Source organism: Podarcis cretensis, assembly GCF_951804945.1.
Source record: "Podarcis cretensis genome assembly, chromosome: 9".
NCBI lineage: Eukaryota > Metazoa > Chordata > Lepidosauria > Squamata > Lacertidae > Podarcis > Podarcis cretensis.
This window is the reverse complement of record NC_137178.1, coordinates 28,891,128-28,904,028: the sequence shown is the minus strand read 5'-3', so window position 1 is coordinate 28,904,028 and position 12,901 is coordinate 28,891,128. Positions and strand designations below refer to the sequence as shown.

General features: G+C 37.7%; 1 protein-coding gene and 1 long non-coding RNA gene across 4 annotated transcripts in view; one reads left to right on the top strand and one right to left on the bottom strand.

Moving 5' to 3' along the window:
• Positions 1-12,901, top strand: part of LOC307223928 — a 29,511-nt gene that overhangs the window by 10,387 nt on the left and 6,223 nt on the right. The window contains exon 4 of one of the 2 annotated variants that reach the window (XR_013842310.1): positions 8,326-8,420. The exons of the other annotated variant lie outside the window; for it this stretch is intronic. This is a non-coding gene — a long non-coding RNA (uncharacterized lncRNA). The remainder of the gene's footprint in view (positions 1-8,325; positions 8,421-12,901) is intronic. 2 annotated transcript variants of the gene reach the window in all.
• The window catches only part of LOC307223869 (bifunctional heparan sulfate N-deacetylase/N-sulfotransferase 3), a 69,260-nt gene continuing 57,498 nt past the window's right edge, over positions 1,140-12,901 (bottom strand). The window contains exons 9-14 of one of the 2 annotated variants that reach the window (XM_079990204.1): positions 12,032-12,155; positions 9,846-10,020; positions 8,447-8,617; positions 7,441-7,550; positions 4,386-4,488; positions 1,140-1,677 (exon numbers count right to left, since the gene is read on the bottom strand). In XM_079990204.1, coding sequence (XP_079846330.1) covers positions 1,519-1,677; positions 4,386-4,488; positions 7,441-7,550; positions 8,447-8,617; positions 9,846-10,020; positions 12,032-12,155 — 842 coding nt within the window. In that variant the 3' untranslated portion in view covers positions 1,140-1,518. Of the gene's footprint in view, positions 1,683-4,385; positions 4,489-7,440; positions 7,551-8,446; positions 8,618-9,845; positions 10,021-12,031; positions 12,156-12,901 lie in introns of both variants that reach the window. The other variant, XM_079990205.1, reaches the window with a different exon arrangement.

Genomic DNA, 12,901 nt, shown 5'->3' with positions numbered 1-12,901 from the left:
TTGCTACACATTTAGTCATTATAGTGTTGTAAAATATTAATTATCAGAGCTACATGCTTTCAGAAATTTCATCATCGGTTTTTAAAGTTAACTGTGTTCATAATTTTTTTAGGCCAGCAGCATAATGTTCATTGCTTAAAAAATAATTTTGATTAATTTGTTGTATTAACTTAACTGCAGATATTCCCTCCAAATGTCTTTCCATAGCTTGTGAATCTGTTCATTTTGAAAATACTAAAGAAATGCATAATATAGTACCTAAGAAATCCAAAGCATGTAGAACACGTAATGATGTAAAAAAAGCAAATCAGATATGAGTATGCTACTTGCCACTTTCTCTGTCTGATGTAGGACTAGTGAATCAGTGGAATCTTTTCCAATTTTAGGCAGGAGGAGGGGAAGTTGGGATGGGAAATCAGCTTAGCTAATGGCAAAAGGCTGACTAAAAAAGGATATGTTTTTTTTTTAAAAAAAATACAATTATTTCTCTGACATGATTTTTTTACTCCTGTGAACCTGAAAAATTATTTTACAAGTTTGGATTTAATTATTTTGGAATTCTTTGCTTCAACAATGTAAGGGTTTTTGTTTGTGGCATTCAAGCAAAACAACCAAAGCCTTGTAAATTATGCCTAAGTATTTTTCCCTGCAGTGGCCAAAGACCCTGATGCAGTAAAAGGTGAATAGAATGTGTAAGACTGATTTGGGAGAATCTTCTGTACTTCGGGAAAATCTTAAATATCTAGAAGCCCTGGTTGGACATGCACTTCTGATGCTGATCTACAAGCAGAGCATCTGCAGCACTTCTTCCATCAGTCATCTGTTCAGGAAGGGACAGGTTCCACAACTCCCAGTTCAGTGAATTGAGGTGAAAGGATTCAGCCAGCCAACTCAAATACATAGTATCATTTCTTTGAATACTATGATGCATTCCCCACCTATGTTGTATTTCTAAACGACATAAACTGACTTAAAAAAAAACCTAGTTTAGTGCTTTGAATCAGATTGCAAAGGGGGAATACATCTGGCATTTTGTGCTACGTATTTTCTCATTTTAAAAAAGACACAGCATTGTAATCAAACAATAAGAAACCTCAGCAGGCAGACAGTGGGTTACAAAACTGACATGAGACACAATATTCGTAAACTGATATGAATATAATATATAAAATTGTAAATATTTATTTTGATTTTGGACAGTTGTATATTGTTGTTTTTAAACCTAGGCCAGTTGCTTTTTATTTCCACCTTTGCACAGCAAGTTATAGGCACAACCCACTAGAAGTTCTCTTGTGCCAGCCCCAATGAAATAAGTGGGAGCTGGCCCATATGACCTTCCCTATGTAACCTCCATGAAACCAGAAATTGTAATGAAATGCCATGCACTTCCAGAGACACAAGTGCACTCACTTTCACAGTCCACTTGCCAGCATATGGCACAAGCCTCACATTTTTGTTCTCTTGAAGAGATAGATTTCCCAACAGCTTTCTTGTAGCTACTAGAGACTTTAGGTCTGATTATACTTGAAGAAGAGCTCTCTCTAGAAGCATTTTCCCCAATGCTATCTCACTTTTTGTAGTTCCTGTCTCAGCCATGATGGAAGGGGTTGTCCCAATTTGTGTAGAAGCTTTGAGAGTTCCACATTGTGATCTCTGTAGTAGCTTGACAGAAAAACCCTGCACTGAGGGATACAAAAACCAACATTTTATTTGGGGAAATACTACAGTGTCTATAGTATTTTGTCTTCCAATTTACTTTATCTTGATCTGAACTCAACCCATATTTTTTTTGTAAATCACATTTGGAACTAAGTATCAGCAATTGAATTACTTAATTGCACAGACAATTTAATCCATCTAATGAAACTACACAGAAAAATGTTTTCTGCACACACAGCTTCCATTTCCAGCAGTTGGAGCTGCACTTGCAGAACCTTTTCCAAAAGCTTATGGCAGTATTAGAGTCTCTGAGAGGGAATCCCAAGGGCTACGGGATTTGCTACCAAAGAGATTCAACGCTCCCATGCCTTCTCCGTGAGACTACAATAGTGCTCTAATGCTAGCGAGTCCTCCTCTTTCCAAAACAACCTCTTAAGATGGGACAAACTGCTGGTCCTGGAGCTTGACAGGTGGTAGGTAGCCTGTGGTCCTTCAGATGCCCCTGCCCATTGCCACGTTGGCTGTGGCTGTGGGAGTTGGAGTCCAAAGGTTGGGGGAACCCCCAGAACAGATTTATGGAGCTTGGGGGAGAAGAGAGGGAGAGGAAGTTCTGTTGTACTGCCAGAAGTACAAATTGAACTCCTTCATTGGATGCTGCCCCAACAATATTTGGAGGGGCACATGTTTGACTCCTATTTTAGAGGATAACATATTTGTACTATGAGTACCATCTTAATCCCGCATCACCCTTCCCCTACTTTTCCTGATTGTGACTGTAGGGTGGTTCAAGACTAACTCACATTTAATGATCTTGAGTATGCACCTGATAGAAGAAAAAGAATTTTAATGTGTGGTAGTATACTTCACTTATCATGGATCATTTTAGTAGTCCTAAACCAGGAGTAGCTGAGTAATGCTGTCCAGATGTCATTGACTACAGTAACAACCCCAATTGTTATGGCCAAAGGTAAAGGATGATGGGAACTGTAATTCACCAACCTCGGGGGTGTGTGTGTACTATATTGGCTTCCTGTCCTAAGCAATCAGAAATCTTTTGTCCACATCACTAGGTTAAATAGTAGTAATGGATCTAGCTTGATTGCCTAGACCCTAATCTAGTTTTAGAGTATTGGAACAGTTTCAATGACTTTCCTGAATTTGTAGAGCCATTCTACTTAGTCAATAAAATATCCATGTGATATTGTGTAAGATATTCTCTACACGGTAATGAGCTTTATTGTAAAACCATGTTTGTGAATAAAAACTAAAAGTCTCCCACTCCTCTCTGATCACACTTTAATCATTTATGAATAAATGTGAACATTTATCCAATTATTTGTAAATATACCACATAAAAGATCTTTCAGTGCATCAATTTCTTAAGGGCTGCAGCATACAATACTGATAGAGATCTGATCTGGGGTGAAGAGTGCTTTAGGGGATGGGCTGCCCTATCAAGGAGAAATCAGAATTGCCACTGACATTGGTTGTAACTTTAAGAACTGTAATTTTAAGAACTTGTGACGGAGCTTGTTTTCCCCTCTTCCCTCTCACTCATTCCTTTCCCCCCTGATGTGCCATGTCTTTTTAGATTGTGAGCCTGAGGACACGGACCGTCTTAGAACCAATTTTTGTAAGCTGCTTTCAGAGTCTTTGGCTAAAGGGGAAAGTATAAATACTGTAACTAAATAAACATTCTTCATTTTTTCCAACAACCTGCAAGACTGAGATCTGAAATATGAGGTAGTTTTACAGAATCATTTAGGATGATTTATGTGGAGTAGTTACCCCTAATGTTGTATCTATGATGTTAAGCCAAGCATTTAATGAGCAAATTTTCCTCTGTGTTTGTGATCCTGAGGTCCTTATCCTCTGCCCCTCCCTGGTGCTTGAATCCTAAAGTCCAATCACAGCTCCACCTCATGCATAAAGGTAAAGGTAAAGGTACCCCTGCCCGTACGGGCCAGTCTTGACAGACTCTGGGGTTGTGCGCCCATCTCACTTAAGAGGCCAGGGGCCAGCGCTGTCCAGAGACACTTCCGGGTCACGTGGCCAGCGTGACATCGCTGCTCTGGCGAGCCAGAGCCGCACACGGAAACACCGTTTACCTTCCCGCTGGTAAGCGGTCCCTATTTATCTACTTGCACCCGGAGGTGCTTTCGAACTGCTAGGTTGGCAGGTGCTGGGACCGAGCAGCGGAAGCGCACCCCGCCGCAGGGATTCGAACCGCCGACCTTTCGATCGGCAAGCCCTAGGCGCTGAGGCTTTAACCCACAGCGCCACCTGCGTCCCTACCTCATGCATATAAGTGTTCATATCTTCATTTGAGAAACAGGACTTGTGCACCTGAGATAAAGGAGATTCCTAAGAAATTTAGGAATAAATTAACTAAATTTAGGATAAATTGAATTAAAATTCTCCTTTTCAAGTAACACAAAAATCTGAATAATCAAGACATTGCATATGACAATAACTTTTGTGTGCTTTTGCTGAGAAGCTTAGTTCTAAATAAAAATATGCAAATTTTTACAACAATCCATATGGATGAATTGCAAATGAAGTAAATGGCATACTGGGTATATTACAATTCAGCCTAAGTTGTTGTTAAGTCCCATTCATCTTAAGGGAAGAGTTAAGTATGAACTTAAGGTTTCTTTTACTGAAATCACTGAAGTATGTTATGTTTGGCTGGATCTTATCCACAGCACAACTGATAAAGAGTTTACCTCAGAATCCATTGGAGGGTACTTTCTGCCTTTGCTCTTTCCAAGACATTTTGTTTTTCCTTCTTCTAAGAGTTGACACCAGAAACCCTTGTGTGAATCAAACCTGAAACATATAATGCTTTTAGATACAATGAATAACATCATTCTGCATGTGGAAAAGAAAAGTGAAATACAAGCCATATTGCATTGTTGCCTTATTTCCATAAACTGAGAGCTAGTTCATTTGTTGACCCCTACATGAAGCATCATTCATGGACTCATCCACTGCTACTACATGCTTCTGAAACAGTTTCTTGCTGCTCCCTCAAAGAAAGGTGACACCACTTTGCACTCATTATCTTTTACATGGAAGAAGGAACAATAATGGTAACATATCCATTGGTTTATTGGACTTTGATCAAATTTCATAATGTGCAGTCTTTCAAATATGGTGCTGTGTGATCCTCTGCAAATGCATTATGGGATTTCCTTTTGTGTGTGAAAAAGGACAGTTTACCTGTCAAAAGATGCATTACAGGAATATTCAAACAGAACTATTGTATTTGCAGCTTGGGTAACCAACTGCATTGATTCCATAGCCATAGCTGAGGTTAATGTGCACCAGTTCTCAGAAACATGAATATCATTTGTTCTGTTTCATTCTTTCTACCTATCCTTCTTTAGAATACTGAGCCTCATTAACACCTCTAGTGTGGGAGTCATTACAATGTTCTTCCTTCACAGACCATGAGAGTAATATGAGAAATTCCAGGTTCAATGTGAGGAGCACATGTGATGACTCCCCCTGTGCCATCCATGCCCGTTTTCTGGGAGGGACAATGTTTGCATTAATATAAGAAGAGTCTTGCTAGATTAGATCAAAAGCTTATCTAATGCAATGTTCTGTTCTCACAGTGGCCAGCCAAATGCTTATGGGAAGCCATCAGGCAGGACATGAGTGCAATAGCGCTCATGTTTGGGTACCCCATAACTGATTTTCAGAGACATACTGCATATGATACCCGAAGTAACATAAGGCCATTATGACTAGTAGTTAATTAATAGCATCTGCCATGAATTTGTTTAGTTCTTTTAAAAGTCGACTGTTTTCACTGCCCCAAGGCACGGGGTGGATTATTGTGGCACAGTAGTGCACAATAGAGGGGCACTATGTCATATGCTGGACTTCATATGTGACACACTTGTCCAAAATATTGGGTGCTGGTGGTTTAAGCAAAGATGAATATTCACCAGCTTATATAAACTGAATGGAAAAAGAAAAGAAGACATCCAAGGTTAAATAAATTCAGAGTGTACTTTTATGAGAGCTGTATCAGATCATTTAAGTGAACAAGTAACCCTAAATAGAAATCTTTTAACAAATCATTGTTCGCAAACAAGAGTAGACAGGAAAGGAAAGCGTGCGCTGGAATTAGATGCAGATGGGAATAATTCACAGCATCCAGGTCAAGCAGTATGGTGTAAAAGAGGCTGAAAGCTCAATAGAATTACTCTAGGGGTGAATTTGATCCATTATGTCTTTACAATGCACTTGACTTTATCTCATGGAAGATAAAGTTGGGGTTTTTTGCCACATACTCAACAAAAAAAGAACAGCACAATTGACTAAGAGGCGTTAAATAGAGAACTGTCTGGGAATGAACACTATTCTTTTTTGAGAGCTTCTTATGAAAACAGACAATGGGATTTCATACAAAAGAGCAGACTAAGGTTATCAATCTCATTTTAAGGGCAAGTGAATAAATGTTTGAATCAAAATGGTTTGTGTACATGACTATTTATTATATACACAGTGGGTCCTGTATCCCTGACACTGGCATTGTTGTGCCTTTCTAATCAAATAAAAAGAAAAGCAGCTTCTGTCCTTGCTGCTTATGGATAGTGAATCTTCTGCTGCTGAGCAAAGAGGTGGAAAGGCGTTCCACTTATCCATTCAAAAGCAGAACCAATTTATAGAGAACAGTCCTTGTTTTTTCTGTCTAGTGTCTTGACAGTTCTAAAGTGGTTCACCATATGCATGTTTAAAGTAAGATTTACAGAAATAGTTTTCTTCCCAGTGGTTGTGTACAGTGAACAGGATTATTGTGAATTAGCTGGGTTGTTCCCACCTCCACTCCCGAAAGGAAATCGTGATGTCATAAGGTCATGTATGAGTACATATTTACCCATGGGAATTAAATGGGGGGGGGGGAGGCTTTTAAAAACCCACATATTTCTAAAATTAGAAACAGTGAGCTGTTTCAGATGATCATGTCTTGACTTAATAAGACAATTTGTTTTGTGAGCCAGCTTTCTGCCTGTATATGCTGACCCTTTGCATGGGTTGTAAGTAAAACAAATTAAAGCAAATTAAAAAGGCTCAAATCAACCACAATTTCTTGTTTCTTCTGAACTAGGAAGTTTGGAACAAGTCAGAATTCTAAAACAACTTGGTATTTAGCAAGTCACCAGGTATTAGTAGGTGGCAAGTGCACAGAATTCCATGCCGGTGAGTTAGTGAGAGAAGGGCTGGATTTCTCCATCTCCTCTCTGCCAGTCTGAGGTGGAAGGAAAGTCACAATTCCTCAGCTTTGTCCCTCTCTGTCAACACAGTTGGCAGAAAGCATTTTTATTAGCAAGCTAATAAAAATGCTTTCTGCCAACTGTTGACAGAGAAGTTGGCTTTCATATACTGCACATGGAAGAGGAGGCTTTCCCTCTATGGCTAGCATGAAATCAGTCCACTAGCCCCTTGGTAGGCTAGCAAAAAACAATAGCATGTCAGCTCGTGTATTTACAAGGCTGTCTTCAATCATGGTTTGAAGCTGAGTCAAACTTACTCAAAAGGTGCCAACCAGTTGCTCCCCAGTTCAAACAAAATGGGAAGCTATGGTTACTTATGGACTTCCTACTTTATTTACAACTTATGTGAAGAGACTGTGTGCATAGGAAAAATGCTTACTCATATCTTGGCTTGTTAATCTGAGATACTATTGTCCGAACTGGCTTCTTATTGCAGTTCTTACTTTTATCATACTATGCAAACTGTGTTAAATAAATCAATGAATTAACTCACGTTAGGGCTTCTGAGTAATTATAATGAGGAGTAACTCCCAGAAACTTCTGCACTTCGTCCATCACGATAGCTGGATCATTTCTCAGCTGCTGTCCATCAATAATTAGTAACTGGGGGGGGGGGTAGAAAAGTCAACTGTGAATACTGTATTTAAAATTCATTATATGTCAGACTTCAAACATTTTTTCACATACGCAAAGCTCAGTCTTTAGGAGGAACTGAGGTGCCCCGGGGATCAGTAATAAATCCATTCATATTTATCACCACTTTTAATGATCTAGGAGTGAGGTAAATGGCCCACTAATTAAATCTGAAATGATATTAAATTGGAAGCTGCTTGGAATACTAGTGATGGTAGAGAAATAAAGATCTTGACCCAGATAAATTAGAACTATGATTTGCCCTGAAACATACTATCAAATGTAGCTTTGAAAACAAAAGCAAGATATAAAACATATGTATATCTTCTTTTTCTTAATATCATTCAGTCTGGTGACAGTTAAATTCAGAAGCAGAACAGGAAACAGTTTTTTGGGTGTGTGCCATTCTTTAATTGCTTGTTATCCTCTTGGACCACTATGAATGAGCAAGGGACTCTAGGAGGTAAAGCAGCTGGGTTATTTTTAAGTTGTTTGACCGTGTGAGCCACTTACCCTGCGAATCAGGCAGCATCTTAGCAGGAAACCGCAAAACAACAGCAACAAAGAGATTGACTGACTTATCACATGAAACCTCATTTAGCAGGCCCTGCCTGTCACTACTAAGGTCATAGTGGGACTTAAGATAGGACAGAAAGTGAAAGAACCTTAAAATAAGGGGGGGGGGGAATACTGAAGTACATCATTCCAATGAATGCATGGGTTGAACTATTCTTCTAACTTTTAGGGAAGAAGCCCCTGGATATTTTGCAGTACCCAGAAAGGCTCAGACAGTTGCCAAAATTTTGAAACAGCCTACCATGAAGATCAACATTTCACAAGGTAGTAGAGAGGGAGTAAATATTTACCTGATAAGGTGGAAAGTAAGTTAGCCATCTTTCTATATGGGTAGCATACCATCCAGGTACTAGACATTTCTTTTGAAGAGCCTTAAGCTCTGCTGAAGCATGATGTCCAGCGCTGATCACTTGATAGAAGGTAAACTTTAGAGCTGCAGGGTCTTTGTGTGATCGCTGGTGCTGGAGGGGAAAATATTGAAGTAATGCAAATGGAAAGCAGAAAGGCCAGCTTCAACTCTTAAAAGGATACTTCTTTAATTTTAACTGCTTGACAATGCTAAATTGTGAATTTTATAGAAACTGGACAGATGAAATATATGATAAACTAATTCCAGTAAGGATACATTGTTGATTACTTTGGGTAAAACACTAATAGGGTATGCACAGAATAATCAATATAATTTTTGTTGTTAATTACCTGCCCCTCACTTTAATTTCCCATGTAAAAGTGGGAAGAAGCTAACACTAACATCTTTCCTTGATTGCTTTTAGATCTAACCCATTTGGTGAGCTACTTTGTTGAGAAATGACCATATTTGGGTTCTAGGAGGGTACAATTGGTCCTTTACCCAGGGACTTGAATATAGGTTTAGCAGTAGTAATGTTATTCTTATTAATGATAAAAATAAAATATTTTAAAAACACCATCTCAGCAATGAGAAACAGTGTGTAGTATGACTATACCGGTGACTGCCTATGCCAATGACAGTCAGATCACTCTGTTCCTTGGACTATTATTGTTAATAAGCTTAGCAGCTAGAAAACTTGAGCAGTTGTCTATACAATTAGTTATAAGGCAATAGAAGTTTGAGGGACAGGCAGGCCAGAGACATCCATTGACTCTTGTAGGACACATCCAATCTTCAGCTGAAGCAGTCTGTTGCTGCTTGTCACACCACACCAAAGCTCAGTCCCTGGAATCTTCAAGTAGGATTAGTAAAGGCACTGTTCTGAGACCCTGAAGAGCTAGATGGACCAATAATCTGATTTAATACAAGGCAGCTTTCTAAATTTCTAGGACAGTATTGAATTCTAAGAAAGAAAACTAAGAAACTAGCTATAAGGGAAAATAATATCATAATAGAAAAGTATACTATAATAAACTTATGAGAATTAAAGGAATGGATCACCAGTCTTTACCAGCAGTCCAATCCAAACCAAATTTATAGATTAAGAAGTGATGCTGAAATCTTAATCCCATTTACCTAGGAATAAACACACTGAAATAAATAGGGCTTATTTATGAGTAGTCATACCTAGGATTGTGTGGTGACTTGCTAAGAAAGGCTTAATTCAAATAATGCTTTGTCCTTCAAAATAAAATAGAGGTGCATATGCTAAAACAAGCAACCCAAAATTCTTTATCATATATTAATCTAGAACCTGCATTAATTCTTAAATCTTCTACCTGATACCAGGAGTATGCTCGATCTGATGGATCAATGAGAATGGTGATGATTTTTGCCTTGGGAATCAAAGAAGCTGCTCGTTTTGGGGCTTCTTCAGAATGGAAATAGTTAGCACTCTTCTCAAAAAGGAAGTCTGTAGTAATGTTTGAAGGTGCAGGAAAGAATTCCATATACCTACAGAAAAAGAGTATGTTCCTTAGAACAGTTTAGAAGTTGCAAGCATTATGCAGAAAGGAACTTATTTTGAGCACATTAAAAAAATTCAAAGACAAGCTTTATCTGTTATATTTTGTAATATGTTAAACCAATCCTAGGTGTCATTGTCAAATAGAAGCAACCAAATGTTTGCACTTGTCTTCTAAATGGTATTTCCTAATTAGATAAATGAGAAGTTTAGAAACTTTCCAACCACACACACCTGGAATCACATTTTACCGAGGTTTTGGAGCAGGAACATTTGTTGATGTGATCTGGCCAGAAGCTGCAGCCATTCTGTCAGTGGCCTTTGATTCAGGCTTTTGTGGTAGAAAAACAAGACTGCTATGAGTTCTGACATCTCACAAACCTAGTTAGAGTGAAAAGCATATACAACTGCCTGTGAATCAATACAACTACCTTCCATGTCTGCTTTCAGCTCTGTGAGCATATTGATTCACAGACAATGCTATATGTTGTCCCTATAACTAGCTTTGCTAAATGTTAGAGTCCATGAAGACAGTCTGTCCAGGGAAACAACATTTGAGAAATTTCAACATTTTGTTTCCTTTTCCCCCAGTAATGTATCTTATTTTCTCCTTAACAACACTGTATAATACTATCAACAGAAGTGCTTCATGGAGGCTGTTCTTAGTTGTTGCAGTTCATATGATGATCAGATTTACAAAAATGGAAGAATCTGAACAAACTGTGTGTGAGTCAGTCAGCAGCAAGCATTTTAGTTGACTAACCAAATAAACATGTGATATTTATTAACCACAAACCACCTGTTGGACTTAATAATAAAAATCTGTTGCAAAAATAAAACCAATATGACATTTGTCATTCTAAGAAAGTAGACTACTCTCATAGAACCAGCATCAATGTGTGAGAACAGAGTTCCATGAGAAAACCCGCTAGAGCGGATCTTTTCTGGGATTGGTCCATCAGGCAAAATATCCTGATGCAAGACTGGGGCCCTCTCTTCAAGGATTATTTTCTCACTACTCTCTACATGGTATCAACAAACCTTCCCTCACTGTTAACATTAGGGGTAATTAGAACATTATGGTTAAGTAGAATAATATTAATATATTAGAATAGAATGGAATAATATAATATTATGGTTAAGTACAAGACAATGGACACAATCCAAGAGGAAGTTCATTTATGCCAAGAAAAGGACTACTTTTACAGAGAACCCATTCATTTTAATGAGACGTTAAAATGAAAATGTCCTACAGAATTTCCCTCTTGCACATGTGAGGAGTAAAACACAAAGACGTCTAAAATTACTGCTAAACTGGCTATTCCCCAGCTGGCTGTTTAACGCTGTGCCTGAAGCTGGAGGTAAAGGGAAGTCAGATGGTTTCAAAGAGGGAGAAAAGTGGAATGGTTAAGCCAGACTCAACTATGTTCCCCTAAAAATGTGTGGGATGGTTATAGATCCACCTGGAAATATGTGGGCTGGCATGCCACTACATTTCGACTACTGTTTTAGCCATATGCAGCAGCATGTTTAGGAAGACCAGCTTTTATGAAAGTGAACAGAAACCTCTAAAGAGACATGTAAGAAACACAGCAGTGGCTCTTTTTAAATTGCTACTTGCTACCTTAGTAAAGAATAGAATGTTGTGGTTTATATTGTCTTTTAGGTAGACTCAGAATTGTAGCTGCTAGATAATATTCCATTTCCATTAAATTACATAATGTGACAAATTGTAATTAAACTTCTCTTTCTTTGTATAATCAGAAGTATTTAATTGTTTGAAATATGCCAGTATTTTCCAAGAGCTGTGGTAAAATAAGGGAAGAAATCACAGATGGCATTTATTGTATTTGTAATTGATGCTACATTATTTGCACACACTTAATTTTTAGAATAGTAAAAGTTATTTTAGTCTGCATAAACAACCTCACATTGGTAATGCCATTTTTGTATTGTGCACAGTATAGAAATTTTGAGATTTATACTAGTAACCCATCTTACCAATCAATCCCCCTGTGGTAGTTATTTCTATTAAAGAACTGTACCTCCTCAAAGGTTTTGGGGCTGGGGGAGTTACTAATGATGGATGGATGCATAATCAGGAACAAATACAAAGCTGTTGTACCTGCAAAGAGAATAAAAATCCAAGAGTTGAGACAAGACTGGATCCTAATTTTATACAACATTTGTATTTTGTGATAATCATCCGCAATTATACCAGCAATGAACTTTTAAAAACATGTATAATATGCATGCAAAACTTTTTTCAATGAAAAAAAAGTACTTGTCTTTAAAAAGTTTTCTTGGATCAATGCTGAATTGAAATTTATTTAAGCAGTAGCTGTATCTATACTGAGAACACCTGAGATTTCATTCACTTACATTGCAGAAGATGCACTACTTTAGTGTTTTATTTAAATTTATATACCACTTTTCCATTAAAAAATGTGCTCAAAGTAGCTCACAATAGAACAAAAATGCAAATCAATAAATCATTACAATAGCAATCAAATATGAAAAATTCAAAACATAACATGACAATCCAGCAAGTAACTCAGTTTGATTATATTAACATTGTAACACTTTAGAGCAATCATAAAACAAACTCAATTGTTGAAACATCAATTAATAACAAATACAGTAAATGTTCAAATGCAACTGAATGCCAATAATAAAAATAAAGGAAAGCAAATGTTCCTGCTCAAACTAAACAAGTATAAAAAATTGGTGTACGCTGGTATTTGGGTTACGTGTGGAAGAACACAACTCTACATAAATATTTTTTGTTTTATACAGTCACTTATAATTTAACAGCCATTTTGGAGTAGACAGTTGTAATGTTGGGGCAGGGTTTATGAATCAAACAGAACA